Below are 22,452 nucleotides of genomic sequence, written 5' to 3'. Positions count from 1 at the left end.
TGTCACACAACTATTGAAAATAAGTCAAATACGTCTAATTCCTAATTCTTAAATTTCTATGAAGTGTAAATGTAGGAGTCAGCATATTAAAGGAAAATAAATCCATGAGGTATCCAGGCTCCAATGTTTTTCTGGATGGCTGTGACATGACCAATGAACTGTGAAGCCATTTCCTGTAACACAGTGGAGCCATTACCTTTTTTGACTGCTCTGACTGCATACAAAAATCCGAGTGTTGAGAACATCAGGAATTCTTTAAAAATACAATTATAAAATAATAAGGCAGTTTTATGATGAGGGTTGATGATCCAACTGACATCTGCTGATGTTGATGCTTGAATTCGTGCACACTGTGAATGAGTTTGTGTTTCAGTACTTCCAGTACAGAGGAATTCTGGGGTACGAACTGTTGCTGAAGTGGTCGTACTTGATTTTATAACACTATAGTGCCTTTGAATTAATATTTTGGAATACATTTAATATGTATGAGCATTAAGTGAATTACATCAATTCTGAAGGAGTAGGTTGGAATAAAATGACAATTCACAATATAAATATACTTAACAGGTGAGTAGATTTTTGTTTCATTCTGTGTAATATTGTTAGAAACATACAGTACAAGAATAAATTACTACATTTTAAAAAATATGGAGAAATATAAATACTGGATTTAGGCTCTTGGGATACCAGCAGATGTCTTTTTCTGCTATAGCCATTTACTAAATACGAAGGGGTTGCCTCTTCACAGCTTATGAGCCTGTTCTCAATGTATATCTGTCTCAGCTGTCCCTTTCTTCAAGCTGGATTTCTAACCTTAATGCTGTACCTGGGCTGTATGAGGTTTGCACATACTGAAAATTAACCATTTCGAGAAGTTTTAACATTTTACCACTAGGATACCCATCATTAGCTTAAAGATTAGTACAGTAACTATACAAAAACAGGCAAGCAAAAATACATATTAGACAGTCCTACTCTTACTTTTGAGCAGGATGATTTCTTGTTACTGACTCCACCTCTGAAATATATTTTTTAAATAGTATTTGTTAATGTTTGGAGGTCAAGTGGGCAAATGAAGCATGTTGAATCTGAAACTGAAAATAATTTTCAATCCACATCTGGAAAGTTTTCTGATGAGGTGGAGAATTGCTAGGAATATCAAGGCTGTCCTCAGCGCCTGCAGTATATTCATTTGCTTTATGCAGTAGGGCAGTATAAGTAGTGCAGTTTATGACATTGACAAGAATCTTGCTTCCAGCCAGTCTGCTTGAATATAAAAACAGGCTTGGTTTCAAGAAATGCAAAGACGTTCAAGTCTTCATTCAACATACTAAAAAGTGAAGGACTATCAAAAATGATTTTATTAAACCTCCTAGTCCTCAGATATGTGTCATTATATTTTATTAAAACTGTGTTTACATGAGAAACAGTAGTATTTATATACTGACTGACTAGGTTTTAGTTTTGAAATAAGGTATTTGCATAATGTCGAATTATAATTATAGTTGGTTCCTGCCATCTAAGTAGAAGGCCATTTAAATAGAGCTTGGACTAAAAAAAGATGTATACTTTTTCAATAACATATTCTTTAGAGTATTCTTCCCCCTAAGTGTTCTCCCTTTCAAAAAGTGACTTTGAGGGATCCTGTGTGGTCTGATGTTATGAGCTAAGTACTGCTTCACTACCATATCTGCACTAATTCCATGCTTGATGTGAGTGTCCGTCCTTCCTCTTCCGTACTGAACCACTCGGATCAATGCTGTAGCCTTGAGACTACAATTGACCCCTGTAACATTGAGATTTAATTTTGCAGCAAAGGTTCAAGTCTATGACTTCTTACAGCTGTTAACCCAGTTCTTTGTCCTTTTGGGGATGTGCACACAGAGCCACACACAAACTTTCTGGAACCTGTGTTATTTGCAGTGATGTTGACCTAAGAGGCAATTGAGGCCAACATAGGAGGCTACTTGGGACTACAGTAAAAACTCAGTTGTAAATGTATGGAGATTAAGTATCCAATTATTACTAAACTTTGTAGACCTACTGAAGTGTTCTGCAAGAATGTAAAAAATGCGTAAGAAGAATTGTGTAGGGTTAGGTTGAAAGGAAGTACGTAATGCACAACTGATGTTACTGAAGGACCTTCAGTTCTTCTACAACTTTGGACGCTTTCAGTCTTGAGGATTTGACCAGTGCATCAAGAGACTGATTGTTAGAATTCTAATAATGAATCAAGAAGAAAGCAAAAGAGCTTTAAATGAGAAGATTTTTATGCTGCTTTTTTTATGATAAAAGACAGGGTGAAGCTGCAGCAGAGAGGAGAAATAGGGCTGTGTCTGGCAGTATACCAAGTAAGGCCTGGGCACAGAGTTAAGAACTCCTCTTAGGCAGGAATAGAAAGATCTTGGGATTAGAACTTTCATATGATGAAGATAATGGCTTAAGCATTTGGATTAATAACTAATTTATGACAAGGCAGTATCGCTCACAAAATTAATGTTTCTCTGCTCTGCTGGATCATATCCTGTATGTTCTGAATCAGCACCTTTTTTGATACCTGATTTTGCAGGTCAGTCCCACAGCTACTTATCTTCCTTTTCTATGGATTCCTGTGAGAAAACTAATTTTTCATCTTCACACACATCACCTGTCTTGTTCTCTGATGACACGATCCAAGAAAAAGTATTTTTTTCTGTATTAGAGGAGAGAAAGATGGACTGAAGGTCCACTAAATGAATGGAAAAAGAAAGTCACTTTTTTTTGAATTTACAGAACACAAATTAAAATTGATGGCAGCAGTCCACGCATTCAACGAAGTACAATGACACAGCTTTTAAGTTACACATAGGGTTTATTATTTCCATCTGTCATACACAAATCAATTAAGAATCTTCAATATGTAGCATGGGGAAAAAAGCTTGTGGGACTATGCAACCATACAGTGATTCTGGAAGCAAAAGACTAGGTTTACAAGGAATCATTTGGAGATATGGTTACTTAGGCCCCAGCTGTGATTCTAATTATTAACGTTTGGAAAACAAGCAGGTTGAAAACATGCAAGCATTCAGCTTGAGAGCTTAACATGCTCCTTACTCTCCCAAAGACTGAATGGTCAAAATATTATAGGATCCATTAAGGCACAGACTACAGCTAGTGACTCAGACTTTTCTCCAAATGCATCCCATTATGCATATTTAGGATTAATCTCAATTACTAGAGCACGACAATCCAGAAAATAGGGATTTAAGTTTCTTGCTCTACCACAAAGATACAGGTAGACCTCTTGTTACAGGTACAAAATTTCACTTAGAGGTGGGTCTTATGTTCACGAGCATTAAAATTACGTCATTCTATGAAGGTAACTAAAAGTTTTTATGCTACCAACACTGAATCTGGCATGTACGTATGTTTTGTCCTAGTTATACTAATCTTAAGCATATTGATATAATTCTACTGAAAGGCAGGATGCCATGCTGCATTCAAAGGAGGGTTATAAAAAAAGAAGCAAGAAACTAAAATGATCTCACTAAACACAAGTTTAAGAAAAATCACACATTTGTTTGATCAGAGTAAACCCAAGGTACAAGAGGATTAAGTGAGGGTTGCAGAAATGAGGATGCTCTTCAATTTAAGTCCTTTCACAGAATCACAGAATCGTCTAGGTTGGAAGAGACCTCCAAGATCACCGAGTCCAACCTCTGACCTAACACTAACAAGTCCTTCACTAAACCATATCACTAAGCTCAACATCTAGACGTCTCTTAAAGAGCCCCAGGGATGGTGACTCAACCACTTCCCTGGGCAGCCCATTCCAATGCCTAACAACTCTTTTGGTAAAGAAGTTTTTCCTAATATCCAACCTTTGTTACAGCCTTACTAAGCTCAGTCTTAATATGGTTATACAAGCTAAATTTTTTTATTCAGGATACCAATCCTTCTGTTCAAACTCTTTAAAATATCCCTAGTTTTATAAATATGCATCTGATACCACTCACAGTAACTTCAGGGGGAGCTGAGAAAAAGTCAGAGTCATTTTTACTCCAGTACATAATCATAAAATGTGATGAATTGTCTGGGTAATGGGGTCAGTCCCCACATTTGTACATGCAAGTGTTCAGGTTCACCAGAGCATTCAGTTCTGTCCACTTCAGTTGTCTTCAGTTAACATTTTGAAAAAAATATTTTGACCATTGATGTCCTTGCTAACTGTATCTAATTACTGAGGTATAGTCACCTCCCCCCAAATACTGAGGCTTCTGGTTTTGGAGATCTGATCAGCATTCATATTTTACAGTGCAATAGCAAAAGATCGTTTGTTCCACGTAATGCAGAAAGTTACATTTCTCAGGACTTAGATTTCCCTAACGGAACAGTCTTCTGAGCTGTGAATTTCAGTAATAAATCAGAGATCAGGGAAGCAACCTAATGGAATTCCATTATTAATTATCGCATACTTTAACTCCATCCAGATGGTTCATCAGGATTAGAATCTCATTAAGTTGAGCATACCATCTAAAAACATGAGTATGCACAGTGCCTGCCCCCAGTGCCAGTTCCATTACCCTTTCTGAGAACTGAATGTTAACCTGAAAGCCAGTCTGCAAATGTTTGAGCAGATTTACTCACATTTGCAAAACTGTCGCCTAATTCACTGTACAGTGTAGATGATTGTATAGCAAGTAAAAAAGAAAGGTTAAATGCAAGAAATAAATAGGTGTGCATGTGCTTGCACGCATTGTTTAGCTTATTCACCTATTAGTTATCAAAGGTAAAAAATATGTATATGTGTATATATATATACACACTGAAATCAGTATTTTTCCTTAACTGATATCCACATTTTATATAAATCATTTTCTTCCATGTTTAGTTTCCTTAAACACATGTAGTAGTTGCCGATAGGAAGCTTGGTTTTAAATGAGCAAAGAATGGATTTGAGCTGTAATTTTTCCAAAATAGAATACATTAAAGCTTATTTTTGAAAAACAGCATATATAGCTTATAGCTATAGTGTTCAAGAGATGTAGGTGAAAACCACTATGGATTTTCTGCAAGAGATTAAAGCTTCTAATTATATTGGGTTTCAAATGTAAAAGCCCCTTTCCGTGGAATCATCTATTGTAGCAAAGCTGCTACTTCTGATTCTCTCTTTTGTCTTTAGTTCCTCTGTAGTCCTGGCAAGAATGTCATCTATCAAAGTATAAATGTTAAATCACTCCAGGCATGAAATATTAACAGAATACATACAATTATAACTCCTAAATTGAAGTCTTTCTAGCTGCAATTTGTCACCATTCCAATTGTACAGTATTATAGGTTGGAATAAAACTAGAATAGTAAGAAATACAGATATTGGAAAAATAGCATTTCTAGTACATGCATTTAATATAGCTAAGCCTTGAACCTATTTTAGCAGAGGTCAACAGGAATTGTTTTGCCTTTGATATTAGTGGAAGCAAAATTATGCCTACTTAAATGTCTTGGATTTGAGCAACAGATAATCAACATAAGAGCAGTTCTTAATTCCTTCATGCAAAGGTTTAGCTTTTCTGCAACAAAGTAGTATGAACATGCTAGTAATTATTTTGCAGATGGCGGTAATATATATTCAGAGTTTTAAAATAGTCCCCTGTGATCTGTGATTAGAACAGGTACATTAATTTTTGTGTGTATATTTCCTGAAAGAAAATAAGGTAGATGATGTTAGGGGAATTTGTATTATGGACAAACTTTGTGTGAGGAAAATGGGAAGTTCTCTTGCCCACTAGCTCCTCCGAAGCAATATTAAAATTTGTAGGTTTGACAATTCAGTGTAGTTTTGAAATAGATTTAAAACCTTAAAAAGTAAAATGTGGAATAAGATTATTCAATACATACAGTCAAATCATGTATTAGCCAGAAATTAAAAATATTGCAAGGCGTATTTCTTACACTTCTTGACTAATCTTTTTCAAAATACTTTCAAAGTAGTTTTATCATAATGCGAACATTTGTATCTCAAGTAACTATTTCCAGTGAGCATTGTGTTCCTGTCTACTGACTTTATTCCAATTTGACGTGCTACAGACCTTCATTTTTCTGTTTTTTCTGTGATTTTTCTGTTTCTATTCATTCTATGATTCTGTAGCAAATTTTTCCAAGAGAAAAATGATATATTTATGATGCATCTTTTCCACTACCCATACCACAAAAGCACACATTCATCTCTTGCACTCTCATCCGATCACTTACAGTAACAGCCCTGACTGCATGCTGATCTTATTTCATGCATACTTACTCATCTCTCCTGATCTTCATTTTAGGTCTTAGTCTCCTGATTTCTTGTGCTATGCTGTATAAATATGGCAACTTACGCATTTAAAATCAAAATTAAACATATTAACTGATGTGTTTTGTTAACTGATGCCTCTCAATCGCTAGCTTCAGTTTCCTTCCTACCTTTCTCTCATACACTTCCAAGCTGGTATCTGCCTGCCATTCATTCGAAGGAAGCTAGAATCTCATTTTGATTGCACCTAAGAACATTTTCTTAACCAGCCTCAAAATTGCTATTTTATTCACATCATCTATCTCGTGGTCCATTTTCAATAATTTTTCTTATATTCTGCCTTCCTCAATTGACTCCTGTCCTCCCCTTTGTTTATTTTCTTAGCTTCCCTGATTATTTTTCAACCAAATCCTTTGAAAGAACCTCCTCTTTCTTCAATTTCCTGTAGGGGTCCAAGTGTTCAGGCTTCAAGTTCTTTGTCTTTTCTTGTCTGCAATATGTGATTTATTTCACAAATACAATTTTAGTTAGCACATGTGAAAAACTGGCAGATACGCTTCTCCAGTGCAATCCAGACTCTTCCTTTCCAGACAAAAACAGTTAATTATGCCTATTGACATCACCTTCTGGAGGTCTAGCCTATTTTGAACTTAATACGTCTATACCTGTTAAACATCCTTCCTTGTTTTTCACTTCCATAAAACATCATTCAGGATAAGCAAAACCAGGGTCATCATCTTAAAGTCTGATTTCCAAGTCCTCCCTTCTAAATTTCTGATTCTTTATTCCCTGTAGGCTACAAGAAACTTTATCCATTCACATAAGCGGATCTTATGGAAGCTGTCAGTATCACCTTTTGATTGCAAGTTTCTCTTCTAGACTTTGACAAAAAAACAATTTTACTGCTGTTACTCATTCAAAATATTACTGCCAAGGTAAATCCTTAACCATTACTTTGACTATGCCATCTTGTTTCACTGGGTGTACGTACCTTGTCTTTACTTCAGAGGTCATTCAGGACCTCTTATGCACTATTCATTCGGGGCCCATGACACTAGCTTTGGTTACCTGCATATTAAATTTTCAAACAAACCTTTGTCCATTCTCTCATGTTTTGGAGAAGAGGCCAATACATTGGCAGAATGATTGTCAGGAGATGTGAGCAGGACTCCAGAGAACTCAAGTCATTGGTGCTATTAAACAGATAGCCACCTATACCTGCCTAAAGCTTGCACAACCTCCTAAATGAGGAGGGACTATTAAACAACATCGAGCACGAGCAGGAATATAGATCCTTACAGCTTCCTCCAATTTTCCCTTCCTATAATGCATAGAGAGAGAAAAAACCACAACCGTTTAAACTGATGCTACACTGAAACTATTGCTAATCGGCTGAACTAATATTGACTCTGATTTTACTTTTACAGCCATTTGTATTTTTTTTTTTTAAATCTTTTGTCTTAACTTGGATTATAGCCACTCTGGGAAGCCTTTGTTTTTGTTCTGTGTTTGTACAGTGTCTAGCCAGTGGGATGCTGGTCTGATTAAGACTCTCAGGCAGTCTGGTAATGTGAATTAAAAACAATACTGCTTTATGTTCCTGCTACTTCTACAGAGAGTCTGTGGCTGTGGGAAGCTGAATTCTGTTGCTACATATGCATCAATTGAACAATACACCAAATCTTAATCATTGGTCTGCTGCAAAACTATTACAGGAATTATAACATCAGTGGGTACTTGAAGAGAGAATCTGATTTAATTGTTATACTACAGCTGGAAAAGTAAATAAAAACACAGCTCAGTAATGTGATTATATCTCAATATGCAAAGTGTGAAACTTTGTGTGGTGGTTTTCAGTTACTTTTTTAATTTGGTAAGAAGTTAAAAATATGGGTAAAGCAAAAAATAGACTAGGGGAATCTTTCTTTCACTTTGTCACTTTTCCTAATCCTTTATCTTCTCCTTTCCATCATTTCATTTAACATTTGAATGTCCACCAGAGGCATCAACCAGGATTTTAAAGTTGATTAAACTGTATTGTAATCATCTTTTATGACAGTCTTTTGCACAGAAGTTGAGAAAAAAAACATTTCCTCAATATTCTGTGAGAGCTTCTCTAGAGTTTTTTTTTACTGTAGAGTCTTTTACTATGGCTGATACTAGAGTTCTTTAATTGATTCAGAAGTTAACGTCCTTGCTTGTGACCTTGAAGGTGAAAGCTAAGTTTTCTTGATGACTTGCACCTCTAAAGGTTCTTCTAACTCCTCCAATAATAAAGGCTTGGCTATATACAACATATAATATTTAAAATACTATGAATTTTAATATCACAGAATATTAATGCTGATAAAAGCTAAGACGACTACAGGAAAAGTTACTATGAGATTGAATATCTTTCTTGCATAGGTTTTGAGTCCTTCTTCATTGATATGAAGAGAAAGGAGGGTTTTATTTTACCCCCCTTTCTTGATATTAAAGAAAGGAATACAATTCCTCCTCAGTTTACTTTGGGGAAAATAAAATGTCACTTTTACTTCTGTATCAGAAGTTCAAAAAAGTGGCTTTCTTGAGTAAATGTTTTGCCTTAGAGCCCTTCATTGTGTCAAGTCCAAAGACAAGTTATGACTTTATGACGACTTTAGTCATGTGTTGGGGCAACTTCATATTTCAACATAACTGAGAGTTTCTGACTATTGATAAAAATAAATGAAGTTCCTACAGAAAATTAAGGTGCCCTGTCAGAGTTCTGCAAAAGTCGGCAAAACTGACTGTATTATCAGTGGGTAAAGTCAGCTAAAGTTGTGCTTTATGATTAAAAAAAAAAAGTTAGCCTTTACTGCCATACGGCACTTCTGCTAATGACTAAGAGGAGGTAGAATACTTCTTTAGATTTTGAACTGTGTGAATGACAAGCCCTACCATTTCCTTACTGCAGGTATTTTAGAGGGGCTAACCCCTGCAGGGAAAAAACCCCTCTGTGTTTCAGGAAGAATTCTGTCTTTGTAAGAACAATGAATAATTTCTCCCTCCCCTCTTCCCCCATCAAATCAGAAGAGACAATAAACAGTCCCCTCTATGCCCAAATTCATATCTAGAAGCAACAGAATGAGCAGTACTGAGAAGGATGTCCTATCTCATTCCGCTCACAGAAGAATGGTTACGTTGACATTTAGTCTCGGGATAGAAGCTGCACTAGAGAGATAAAAGAATCTTATTACCCCTCCAAAAATGTAGTATCTATGAGAATAAACAAAACCAAATCTCTGAGAATCTAGCTATGCCTCAGGCAGTGTCAGAAGGGTGCAACTGTAAGGAAGTCAAACCCAAAGCTAGTTCTAGACAACGTCAGACTTCTGATATGAGTGACTAGATTATTTCTACCAGGACTGCAGACTGAGATATACTTTTTGGAAATATCAGACATACTCTTTTCAAACAGGAGCAGCATTCTCCTGACTCTTCTGAATTAACGTACTATGCCATTAAAAATATTTACTTAAATACGTGCATTTTCAAGAAACAATGCCCTTCCTAGAGCACAGAGCCTCTTAAGACTTATATTTAAAGGAAAGACCATTACAAAAATTTATTGAAAACTTGTAAACAAAAAATACAAAAAAAAATCATACGTGGATGAAACAGATGAAACAAGCTGCTCATATTAATAAAGCCCAAAGAGGATTCATATTGGAACCTTTCCTGTGAACACAAATTTCTGTTATTTAAAGCAGAATTGGCAGACATGACCTTTCGACGCAACCATTCTGAATCTTTATTGTTGTAAAATTGAGTCACCATATAGAGAAAGAGAGAGGAAAAAAAGGAGGGAATAACTCTACTAATTGTGCAGTCATCTTTAAATTCTTGCTTAATGAGACTATTAAATGGCAAAAAGGAAGATAAAAGGAGAGAGGAAACCACGATCTTCCGTTCAGGTCATCTAATTTTTCTAACAATTCTAGAAAATACATGCTCAAAATTCATTTTAGAAAAGACATACGTTTAAGTCTTGAAAAATTACTGTACTTGCAATTAAATCTCGATTATAAATTAACATATTTACCTCATTATATCAGAAAGATTGCCTCAGTACCAAGAATTGCTTGTTCTTGACTGATGCAGTATTTCATTATTGTATGGAAACAACGCATCAAAAATAGATTTGGGGAATGGATTGGAGTTAGTTGCAAACATTTGATCACCTTAATGATGAGTTTCCAGTTCAAGAATTGTCCATTCCCCTTGAGGGGAAGAACAGTCTTCAGATGAAAAGCTTGCCACTGTAATGCTTGCTGAAGAATCATCAAGTGGAGACATAAGTTCAGTCCACCTACTGAATGTGTCAACTTGTGATGTACCCTGAGGATTCGAACCATCTCGTGCCAGAAACAGTGTCTGATTGATTAGACATTGTGCTAAGTTAAGGTCTTCAGGAACAGAGTTTTTGAAACCTATATTTGAGTCCTGCTCAGATAACAGTTGCCTGAGAAGAGTCCAATCCTGTTCTGCAAACTGCTGATCTTCAAGATCCACATCTAGAACTGCTGTTTCTGAATCCATCCTCTGCTCAATTGCTTCTCCAACATCCATCTCATATATTGGAGAAAGGGTTTTTGCAGGCCGGTGCTCAAACATGCAGGTTTGTGCCATTGTGTCATAATCATCTATGTCTCCTGAAATAATTCACAATACTGTACAATGTAAAAATTGCAGATGATCCTCCCCTCAGGGCTGTGTAGAACAAATTTAACTCATTCATGAAAGATAATCCAACCAGGTTAAAAAGGGGGTGATGGAGGGTTATACAAAATTGACAAAATTTTAGGCATTTATTTCCTATATAAAAAACAAAGTATGGTTTATAAATCAAGTTAAAGCAGCAATCACCACTGGTAATTAACAATAACCTCCATAATTAAGTTTCTGATACAGAAAATGACAATGTAAATACACACTTAATGCACATGAAATTTCTCATTTACTACATAAATTAAATTTAGACCAGGAGGTGCATGGAGGGAATTAATAGAGAATGATTACTGTATGGTGACTTAAGCCATGTCAGCTTAGAAAAGAATTAAAAACAAAATACTTCATCCACAGGCTTATTTCTACACTGCACATGCAACGGCAGCTGCAGGCAAGGGCAGGCAAACTTAAAAAATAAAATAGTACAACTTTTGTTGTCTTTGTGTTATATGGTCTGGCTGAACGTAGATAGTCATCAGCATTTCATTGCTCTTGAATACACAATAGTTGATAACACTATTGTGTATTTTTGATGGGAAAAAACAGACTGAATTATTGGTATAAAGACAAAACACAAAACAACTAGACAAGTATTCATCTAGCCACATCAAACAAGTTAGAACTCTTCTGTGCATAAGCATTAGTTCTAAGTATAATCTCTCTTTTAGGAAATAAGCTTTTACTGGTAAAATTTAGAATTTTAGACATCTCATAAGCTCTAAATCAGAGTTCAAACCTGCTCCCACTGATGTATATGGCAAATATTCAGTTATATTCAATGGGAGAAGGACCAAGTTTGTGTATAATATATAAATAAATAAATTACAACAGTAATACATATAGCTGTTCAGGTAAACAGTTCAGTGCGCTTTAGTTAAGGTTATTACTGTAGTTATTGCACATCCCATTCAGACATACTATATGTTGTCAAGCAGACAAAACAAATACTAAGTTTCCATAAAAAGTTGATGCTGTCAATGTTAGATTGGATCAAAAATAACTTTTTTGTACAGAAAGCTGCATCCAATCTTTATTTTAGCATTACATTTAAATCTTTTCCTGTAGTAGTTAAGTTTCTCATTGAACAGCATGTTATTTATGGATAGTTCAGACAATCATTCTTTACCCTAGTGAAATACTTAAAAATACTTAAATTTAATATAATTTCCGCCAAAATTACTTCAGTTTAGGATTCAATCCCAGGCAAATTGCCAAAGCTTTCCCTAGTAATTTGCTCTTGAATGACTGAACGTTTCTATTTCTGTACATTACCTGGAAGTAAATCAGTATTAGCGAATTCAGTAGGTGCTGCTTGACTGTCTCTCACTTGACCTTCCTGAGTCAGTACCTGATTCTTACTGGCTTCTACAGGTTTTGCAGAGTTGCTCTTTTGCATATCAACATTTGTTTCTCTTTGATGAAGATCCAAATGACATGGTCTTTCTTGAGATTTTGCATCATTGTCTAAGTATTTATTGCACTGCTGAAACTCAATAGCCACCTCATTCTTTATATTTACTTTTTGATTTTCCCCTAGACATGGACTAGCCTCTGAATATACTTTCTCTGGGCAATTTTGTTCAGTCATTGACGTACCTTGATTCTCCTTCTCTGGAATTTCTCCTTTGTCTGGAATTTCAGTGCCATGAAGAGGTAGGAGACAACTTTCATTTTTTTCCAGTCTGTTGTCTCTATCCTTAGGCTGTTTGCAATCCAGGAATCCATCTTCAATTTCCAACGAGTATCTTGAATAAAAAGTCTTTCCATGGTGCTCTTGAGAAACACTGTCAAATACATCTGAAGGAGTAAGAGAATCTATTGAATGCTGATGTGAAGGATGAGCTTCTCCTCTATCATCAGATCCCAATTCTTCACATTCATCTACTGAAAGTAAAACAGATCGTTTGAAATTTTTAGTTTTAGAAAACTCTTGTCTTGCACTATCGTTTTCTGTTGCATCTTCAAAAGCTAAATTATCAATTCCTTGGAACTGTTGAGTGGGAACATTTGATGGAGGAATCTTTTCTGCAACATTTTCTGCTTCAGATCTGTCATCTTCTGTTTCATCAGCAGAAGAAGAAACTTGGTCTGCTTCCTGAGTAAACTGTGCATTGCCAAAAGCAGAATTTTCAGTTTCTTTAGTATTGGTCCTTGCGCTTCCCTGATGGGACCAAATTTCATTTTTTTTTCTTGGTATTTCATCATCACTTGTTGAATTAACACGGAAGAGATCAGAACCTTCTTTCTTCATTTTTACTTCTATTCTTAGGCTGCTGTCATAAATTTTTAATTCTTCAGGTGTGCTAGTGTCACTGCTGCTTCTTCCAAGAAAATCATGGCATAGCATAGTACTGCATTTAGAAATCCCTCTTTCATTGGATCCTTCATCATCCTGAGAGCCTCCAGCATCATAATCTTCCGATCTTGGTTTTATATCATCAGAGGATGTGGTGGCACTGCCAGTATCTGATTCGGGACTCTCTTTTGGATCTAGTGCACCAGTACTCCAGTGGTCCACAAAGGGAATTTCTGCATTTTCTTGGTTTTCTGGCATTTCCATGGGATCAATACCTTCTGTGTAATGATGTGCACATTTGTGCCTTACTCCTTCTGTGGAACATTTGGAAACATCATCTAAAGCTACTGTAACTGATTTGTATTCAGTCAGGGCTGATGTATCATACAACTCATCAGCTGAAAGAAATCCCTCCGTATGAATCTGAGGAGATGATGTTACATCTTTATTGGTTATCCTTTTGGAAAAGCTCGGTAAAGTATTTTCACCATAGTTAAGACCCATATCACTGCTTAATTTATCACTTTGTTTGATACAGACTGTTGTTGCTTTTGAATGTTCTACCAGTTCTCCTGAAGCAGTAGCCTTTTGATTGGTTTTCTTGGAAAAGTCTGAGTATCCATCACTGGTAAACTGTGCTTGACAGTGAAATTCAGCAGTATTATCATCTGTCTTTCTGTCTTTATTCTGTTGAATTGCAGGCTGATCTTCACAGATTTCTCTTGCTTCCATTTCATTTTGCAGTGAAACATGCAATTTAGAAAGAGTTTCTTCTATAATCAGAGGCAAAGATTTAGATTGTGATTTGTATTCCTCATTTTCAGGAGGATCCAATAGTTTTTGTTTATCAGGTTGGCAGGATTGATCTTCCCTGCTACCTTCCATCATAGATTTTAGACATTCACTTTGCTTTGCAAAACTGCATTCATTATTTTCATGAAGCTGAACTGCCACAGCATCAGCCATATTTTTTTCAAGTTTCTGTCCAGGACTTCTGTGCTCTGAGGTGTGCATATTCTTCTGGACAACAGGAGATTCACTCCTTGAATGTTTTGGGGCAGAGGACTGAGATTTTACTACAGATTGCCCAGTTGTTTTCAGTTTTGGGTCTTTATTATTCACAATCTCACCATGCTTTGATGGAGTCTGAGTTTTGGGTGTTAGTGTTTTTGCAGCGGCTTTTGTTACAGGTGCTTGAGACTGCTTAACACTCTTCTTCTTGGCTGAAGGAAGTTTTTCTGGGAGTGCTGTCTGAACCAGGTGCTGTACCACATTTTTTTCTTCGTTATGTTTTGGAGACATTCCTGATTTCAGTGAGTTTGGTGATTCCACCATAGGTCCTAACAAACAGTGAACAAACAGACAAAGATTGTAGATTTTAGTCTATGTATCTGCACTGAATTTAGGTTAGTATGCATTTGTATTGAGAAACAGGTTACTCAACTTTTCATGCAACTAAGGGATTTAAGGCTTGTTAAAGAATCAAGAGTTGAGATCTTAAATACAAACAAGATGAAAATGCCATCCTGCATTTACATGCCATCTTTGGAACGAAAGCACTTTGTAGACTATACCTGAAGGAATTTGACCTGTCAAAGTAGTCATCACTGGGGTAGAAAGCATCAGCGATGTAATAGTGCATAAAAACACCGCACAGCAGTTAGCACAGGAAGTGATGAGTACTGTACTCAGTTTATATTGTAGAGGAAATGACAGGAGGTGCAAGCTAATTGCATTACTTGTAATGTGATTAGAATACCAGAATGAACATCCCTGCTCTGTCTGATAATACTGTAAGATCTCTAATGACCATAAATTGACAGGACCTGTGGTTTCTGTATCATAATGCACATAAGATAACACGACTGGAACGTTCTTTCCCAGCCCACCCTCAGTAAGTGCTAGATCCAAATGGGATTAGAAAGAGCTCCATCCTTAACACTTGGTATTTTCGTAAAGCTGGTTATCCTCTCTGTGCTCTATGTCATTTCCCACACTTCCTCTGAACATATGTCGAAATTGAATATTAGTTCATGGGGGTAGGTCAGCATCAGCAGAACAGCTACTAGGGGGGCAATCAACAAAAAAGGGAGGCATAAACTAACAGTTCTTGAAACAGTCTGCAGTCTGGATCTTTGATGCATATTGTAAGCGCTTGACCTACAGGATTTCTATTGAACTCAGTCGTAGTTTTAAGTGCAGAAGTGTGAGCTATTAGCAAATAAAAGACTCGGCAAAGCAGATAAACAGAAGAAAACACCAATTGGCAGAGAAGGCCATCTCTAAATATTTTGAAATAGCCATTCATTTACATTTTACAGTTTAGTGTTGTCACCAATAGTGAAATATGGAAAGTAAAATTGTTCAGAAGATTTTGCCAATGCTTGCACTAAAAATTAAAACAACTACAAACCAAACAAAAAAAAACCAACCAGCCAAACAAACAAAACCAAAAAAACCCACCCACCAAATTTTTGTAAAAACAATGCAAGACTATTTCATTACTACTGGAAACTTTACCTTGATTTTTGGGGGAATTGGTAGGTGTGTTCTGAGCCTTTTGCTGTGTAGCAAAGTTGCTACTCACATTCCCTTTTTTCTTTAGAACAGCTTGTGCATTTTGTTCATTGCACCCTTTTCCAGTTGACTTTGTTAGACTGCAAAGAAATTATTATATGCATTATTTTCAAGCGTAAGATCTAGCAATGCTTGATTATATTTGAACAAGCAATATATGTGTTTTAATGTACACACATATATATAAACATTGAAAATCCAACCTAAACCCTATACTTTTTTGGAAAGAAAATATACGCCTATGTATGTATATAGGCACACACACACACACACATATATATATATATAAAAATACAAGTGACCATTGTCGTATTTTCACAGGGTTTCAACTGTCTTCCTGTGCAGTGTTTTTGCAGCTCACTCTAAGCTATCCCAGAAATACTAAGTTTACAACACCTTGTGTAGTCATTAACTGTTCCAAGTGTGCAGAGTTCTGAATGACCTACAACAACGTTTAAATGATTAGCATGAAACAATCCAACACGAAATCCAAAGTGTTTCCAGTAACTACTTTTTTTTTAAAAATAACATGCAATAGACAATCATTCTGAAACATACTCAGGTTAGAAGTAACATGTTGGTTTAACAGTAAATTTAATAGTTTAACTGAAAAAAAAGACTTCACAAGCATGCATCCATACAAACTAAAAAAGCATATTATTAACAAACCTGCTTGTTGTGGCATTAGCCTCAAGCTCAGTCTTTTTCTTTTTGTTGGTGACTCCATTTGATGTCTTCAAAGAAGACTTTGTTATTACTGTTGTAAAATAAATTCAAAGTTAATTATAAGGGATAAAGCATTGCATATAAGTACTGAAAAATTCTAATACATGACGGTCAGCTATTGAAAACTGCATAGATGCTAAACATGTAAAATTTTTAACATATGGCTCTCAATTGATGATAGACTTTTTAAAAATAAATAAGTAAATTACCAGTATGTTTTTTTCCTTCCTCTACCAATTTATCCTCTTTGGGTTCTTCTGCCTGTTCGCTGGCAGTCTGGATATCCATGCTCGAGTTCATTAACTTGCTGGATGTTCCTGCCATAGTCACTATGGATGGAGATTCCTTCCCTGTGTTTTTTTTCAATGGTTTTGTTTTGATTTGCACACTTGCGGTTACAGTCAGGACTTTAGGCCTGGCACCTGCGATTTTTCCTTCGTGGTTCTTTAATCCTTTGCCACTTCCTGAAATTTTTTGTCCACTTGCAGATGATGTCTTTTCAGTATCTTGCTTGGTAGGCATGCTTTCAGCCTTTGTATTTCCGTTATTTTCTATTTTTGTTTTGATGACAGCTCTAGCCTTTGGTGAAGCAGTTTTTTCCCCAGGTTTTGAATCTTTAGTAATTTTGGAAACAGTTTTTTTGCTATCTTTTCCCTTTGTATCCTCATGCTTTGAAGTCTTATTGGCAGTGTTTCTGTTGGTGCTTGATGCATGTCCAGATGCTCCTAATCCATCAGATTTCATTTTATCCTGATTAGTGGAAGAATCTCTTCCACAATCTTTCTTGCCGTGTTCTGTCCAAGAAGTATTCCTTACACCAACAGATTCAGTACCAGATTTATTTAGCTAGAAAAGAAAATCAGAAAAAGAAAACGGAAGACTAAACAATCATAATCTGTAACTTCTGAAACACAGCTATTTATTAAGTAGTTTTAGATTCATGTACAAGTTTCAGCATTGATATAATTTTTAAAAATCATATTTTCAGCTCAGATTGCTGGCTTACAAAAGTACCAGAAAAAAATCCAGAGTGCCCAGTTTATTTTTTTGTCTAACAAAATGCTGCTCTATATAGAGGATATAGAAATATCTAAGCAGAGTCGCACTTTTACTTTAGACAATTTTTTCTGTTATATATTACTACTGTCTGCTGATGGAAGGAAACTTTTTTTGAGCTACATATGCCTATTTTCCAAGGAGAAGTAAAGACTATGAATTATTAGAAACAAAAATTAATTTGAAATACATGTTATTTTTTTTTAAACCATTACCAAATTATATCCATCAGATAAGTGATGATAATTACTCTCTCTTAGGTAAAGATATTCTGAAATATGGAGAATTAAGTACATAAAATGGAATCTTTGTGTAATTGCAATGTATCCATGACCATCAAATCATACAAAACCCACACTAGTTTTCTACTAAATAGTAACCTAATTTTGAGCATGAGTCTCAGAGGTGTTGTCGTTCAGGGCATTAAAACATAATTTTCATGGCAGGGAGCGTAACAGACTCACTGCTGCCATGGCTTGTGATAATAGTAGAGATTTGTTAGCTCAGTAGCAAACCATTTGCTCTGGGAAACAGATCTGTTTCATTACGTAGCAACAGGGGAATGTGAGATTCTGAACACAAATTCCAATCTTTTATTTGAGCTTATCTGTTTGAAAATGTAGTAGAGCATAGGCTGAGTCCTAAAATGTTTCCAGTAATGAACATCACTGATTCTGCAGAAATAAGAGTTCAAGAGAATACAAATTTTTCAAAAGGAAGTTGCATTAATTAATGTGACAAATTAACATTGAATATAAAACGAATGACAAAAATAGTTATGTTCACAAGCTTTCGAGTACTTTTAATGCTCAGATATGAAAGTTTACCTGAGAACTAGTGAATACAGGTTTTTTGCCAAGTCTTCGGTCATCACCCTTGTCAAATGCAGCTGTAAAGAGGAAAAGCACTTTCTTTAATATTTAGCAGAAAAGAAGGGAGACAGAAAACAATTCAGCCTACTCAATTAGCATCTTTTGAAATCAGGAAGTGATTCTTTGGGTCCTGTAATTATTTTAAGAAGGCTAATTTTGGTGATGTGGCAAATGTTAAGAGGAGAAACAGCTTTATATTTGGAACAAAAATTGTGATATTTGTAATGAGGTCACATGACCACAAGCAAGTTTTTTAACTCTTACTTTAACTTGTTTCCCCATTTTCATAGTAAGACACGTTTGTTGATCCAAGCTTACCTTACTTAAAGCTTGAAATACACTGAGACTTTGGAAAGTGTATACAAAAATTTACAAAAAAGACAGACCTTCAGATTTAGAGTACTAATGACTTTAATGTGACATACTGTAATTTATAGATTAAGTATTTGTAATATTTAAACAGGAGATTGATTACAGAAAGGTAAATTAAATTAGTTTTCAAACGTGGTAAAGTCAAAATACCTAAATGTACTGAGCAGTGCCTCTTTAGACAGCATGCAGTTTAACATCATGAGAGTTATCCCTGTGATTGTCATGTGAAATTTTCAGGCAGTGAATGCCTCTTTTTTTTTTTTTTTTTTGACTGTTCTACTCTGGGAGAGAAGCATTTTTCAATAAAGCTTTTGAATTAATTGTGCTTGTAGAATATAAAAAAGATATTTATAGACACTATACAGACCCAGAATCAATAAGGTTTCCTTTTTTTTAATTAATGTTTCAGCTGAAAAAGAGGTTTTACAAAAAATGTAGTTAAAATTAAGTATTCAGTTCCTCTTGTTCTGACATAGTATTTGTACATATATAAAAATGTAAGTATGTATCCATTTATAATAATGAAACAAAAAATCTGCTGAATTCTTATTGAAGATATTTTTTTTTTATATATATTTCTGCAAAAATCAAACAAGAAAAGATATACTGAAAATGGCACACCAGGGACCTATCCCTTTTTGCAGGGATGACTCTGCACAATAATAAATACTAAGATAAAAGCCATTTAAACTTGAGCCTAAGAAAACACATGACATGTTGTGATTGAAAAAAAAAAAAAAAACACACACCAAAAAGCCACACCATATCATTTCTTCTTTTGGCATTTTTCCTCTTCTGTTACAGTGTTCCAATTCTAGATAGGCTAAATCTCTAAAAGATGTCGTTCCCCCCCCCAAAAAAAAAAATCTTTTAAGATGAAAGTTGATTTAAATTATCTAAGGCAAATTTCACCTGAAGATTAAAATTTGTCTACCAATATTGTGTGATTGCTTTGCCTGTAATTAAAAACAGATAATGCATGGGAACATTTCAGATTGGTTGTTTACAAATAAACTGTATGCTAGCTCTGAGTTAGGGTTAATTTAGAGAAAAACAAAACAATGTCTGTCAAGATGGAGTTTGGACAACTAAGGCACACCTCAGTCTTAAGTATTTCTTTTTGTATTGAAAGCACTGGTGCAAAACAGCCTAAACATTATGTACAATAAGGACACAAGCATACTAAAAACACCTCCCCAACAAACAAACAAAAATCGTCTGGTTTCTGAAGCCAGCTCCTTAGCCTCTGAAAAACTTCATAATCCAGAAAATAATCATAAACCTGTTTCATGCAGGTTTAGCAGCGAGACGTTAGTGGGCTACACCCTTAAATCATGCTTATAAAGACTGACGCTGCATCTTTACCTCAGCATGCAATTCTAGAACAAAATTTTCATCAGCCTACAGGCATGAACAGCTCTATAACTAGCATGGTCTAAATGTCCTTAACAGAAAGAACACTGAAACGTTTACCTTCTTTGAGTCAAAATGCTTTAATTTTATACAAGTCTTACACCGTACTGTCACAGTTAATATTCAGCCGCAACTCCATCATCAGTTCGCACCCGCAGAATACTTGTGTACTTCAGCACAAAGAAAGGCTCAGAACAAAAACTCCTTTTTGTTGGAAGGGCTGCCTGTCCACATTTTTAGAGCACAGTGCAGCTCCTTAGGGGCTCTCTGCAGTAGTATACACAGGATCACAATACCAATCAACTGTGAAGTCAAGCTAGCCGCATTTACTCACGGAGCCTGAGATAAGCATTATGCAAGAGACAATATTTATACATTATGTAGAAAATGATAAAGGATAGAAACTGAATTCATAGAACGGGTAATCTGCTTTGTGTAAATTTAATATTTCCACGGCACTTATCTCCTTAAAAATGAGACAGATAAGGTCTATTAATCCTACTGCAGTATTTTAAATGACTTAGAGTAGCTGTAAACAAGGGGAGAATCAGCATACCCATCTCTGGCTTCTATTACATGTACTCCTAAAAATAAAAGCAGGGGAGACTTCACAGAAAATGACTTACTGATTTCCATGTTTGAAACTAGCTAAGCATGCATCTATTCTAAAATACCATTTCAGAAACCTACTGCATCACAAACTGTGCTTTAATTTGTATCTGGCTCCACAATACCACCTACATTTTATCTGCTAAACAGATTGCTAAAAAATTTTAATGCCATTTGATGCCAGACATACCTGCTTGTATTTTCTGTTGATGGTCTGGTCTCATCAGCTTCCAGCTTTCTGTGTGACGAACAGCATAAAAAGACTGAACCAGGAAGACCCAGAGCTTATCACGCAGAGCCTGGATCTTGCACGTAAAACCCTGTGTTCAAGTAACAAATCAGCAGCTGGCGAGAGGCAGATTGTCATAGCAACCAGTCATTATTCCTTGCAGAATCTACTTACTCCCTAAGCTAGATCAATGATGTCATCACTTATATTTTATAATGGCCTGGTAGAAGGGGATGCTGTTTCTGAAGGATTATTGCCCACCATGGTAATTTTTATAATGCTTTGATACCAAATCACTCCAAGGCATACTAAAGCACTAGAAAACACTGCATTCCTTTTTTTTTCCTCCTCCTTTTTCCTTTTTTTTTTTTTTTTTTTTTTTTTAAAATGAACCCCTTAATAGCTCTTCACTGTCAGCTGTGTCACAGCAAGGTCAAATACTCTAGGGAAAAATAATGTATCTGATTAAATTTTCATTGCTTTTACCAAGAAGATCTACAATAGCACCAGATTGCAGTAATTCATTTTGCATTTATTTTTCATTCTTTGCTTGTAGCATCATTCCAGATTTTAATCAGTATGTCATATTATTCATGAGTTATCCCCAGCATTACAGTCAACCACAGCTTAAATATCTTTATTCATTATTTAGGCTGTGGGCATATATATGGCATGTTACATACACACAGACTGACACTTCCCCCAAGTCCAACACACACTCACTAGATTAGGCAGCCCTTGCTTCAGAGGACAGTCTTAAACCCAGATGTAGCTGTGACTTTTAGAAAATGCGGAAGGGGGTTAGATATACAGAGAAATAGAGAATTAAACTCTTCCCCTTTAAGTTTCAGGTAATTAAATATTTTGGTAAGTTTTTCCTCATCACAAATTTAAAGTGATAGTAAAGATCAACAGAGCAAATGGTGCCCATGGGACTTACATTCTCAGTAATACTTTTTTTTTTATGGCCATATATAGGGTTTCTCTTTAAAAGAAAAATGTTAATATCCAGTAAACAAATGCCAATGTCTAGGGCACTTCCAACCTGAGCTCAAAGTACATCACATGATTTGAACTCTCAAGTGAAAAGACTAGAATAGTTTGTCCTACAGACACTGCACATGGCAAAACCTACCATCTCCTTCACATTTGCGGAGTCCAGCAATGTATCCACAGCTACAAGAAGAAAGCAGCTGTTTTCGTTATTAATACTTTTTTCAATTGCATTAAAGATTAGTTCGAGAAGGTCAGGTTTGCTGCTCATTGCCTGAGCCTGAGGAAACAA

The 22,452-nt window shown here is 35.6% G+C and overlaps 1 protein-coding gene across 3 annotated transcripts in view; it reads right to left on the bottom strand.

Moving 5' to 3' along the window:
- Positions 1–7,696: 7,696 nt before the first annotated feature.
- Positions 7,697–22,452, bottom strand: part of BTBD8 (BTB domain containing 8) — a 36,584-nt gene continuing 21,828 nt past the window's right edge. For 2 of the 3 annotated variants that reach the window (XM_040565390.1, XM_040565391.1), the window contains 8 exons: positions 22,303–22,440; positions 21,129–21,258; positions 18,500–18,561; positions 16,826–17,462; positions 16,560–16,647; positions 15,834–15,970; positions 12,290–14,653; positions 7,697–10,941 (listed from right to left, as the gene is read on the bottom strand). In XM_040565390.1, the coding sequence (XP_040421324.1) occupies positions 10,472–10,941; positions 12,290–14,653; positions 15,834–15,970; positions 16,560–16,647; positions 16,826–17,462; positions 18,500–18,561; positions 21,129–21,258; positions 22,303–22,440 (4,026 nt within the window). In that variant the 3' untranslated portion in view covers positions 7,697–10,471. The remainder of the gene's footprint in view (positions 10,942–12,289; positions 14,654–15,833; positions 15,971–16,559; positions 16,648–16,825; positions 17,463–18,499; positions 18,562–21,128; positions 21,259–22,302; positions 22,441–22,452) is intronic. The other variant, XM_040565392.1, reaches the window with a different exon arrangement.

Source organism: Cygnus olor, chromosome 8 (assembly GCF_009769625.2).
Source record: "Cygnus olor isolate bCygOlo1 chromosome 8, bCygOlo1.pri.v2, whole genome shotgun sequence".
Classification (NCBI taxonomy): domain Eukaryota; kingdom Metazoa; phylum Chordata; class Aves; order Anseriformes; family Anatidae; genus Cygnus; species Cygnus olor.
The sequence above is the reverse complement of the archived record's forward strand: the minus strand, read 5'-3'. Positions and strand labels throughout refer to the sequence as shown.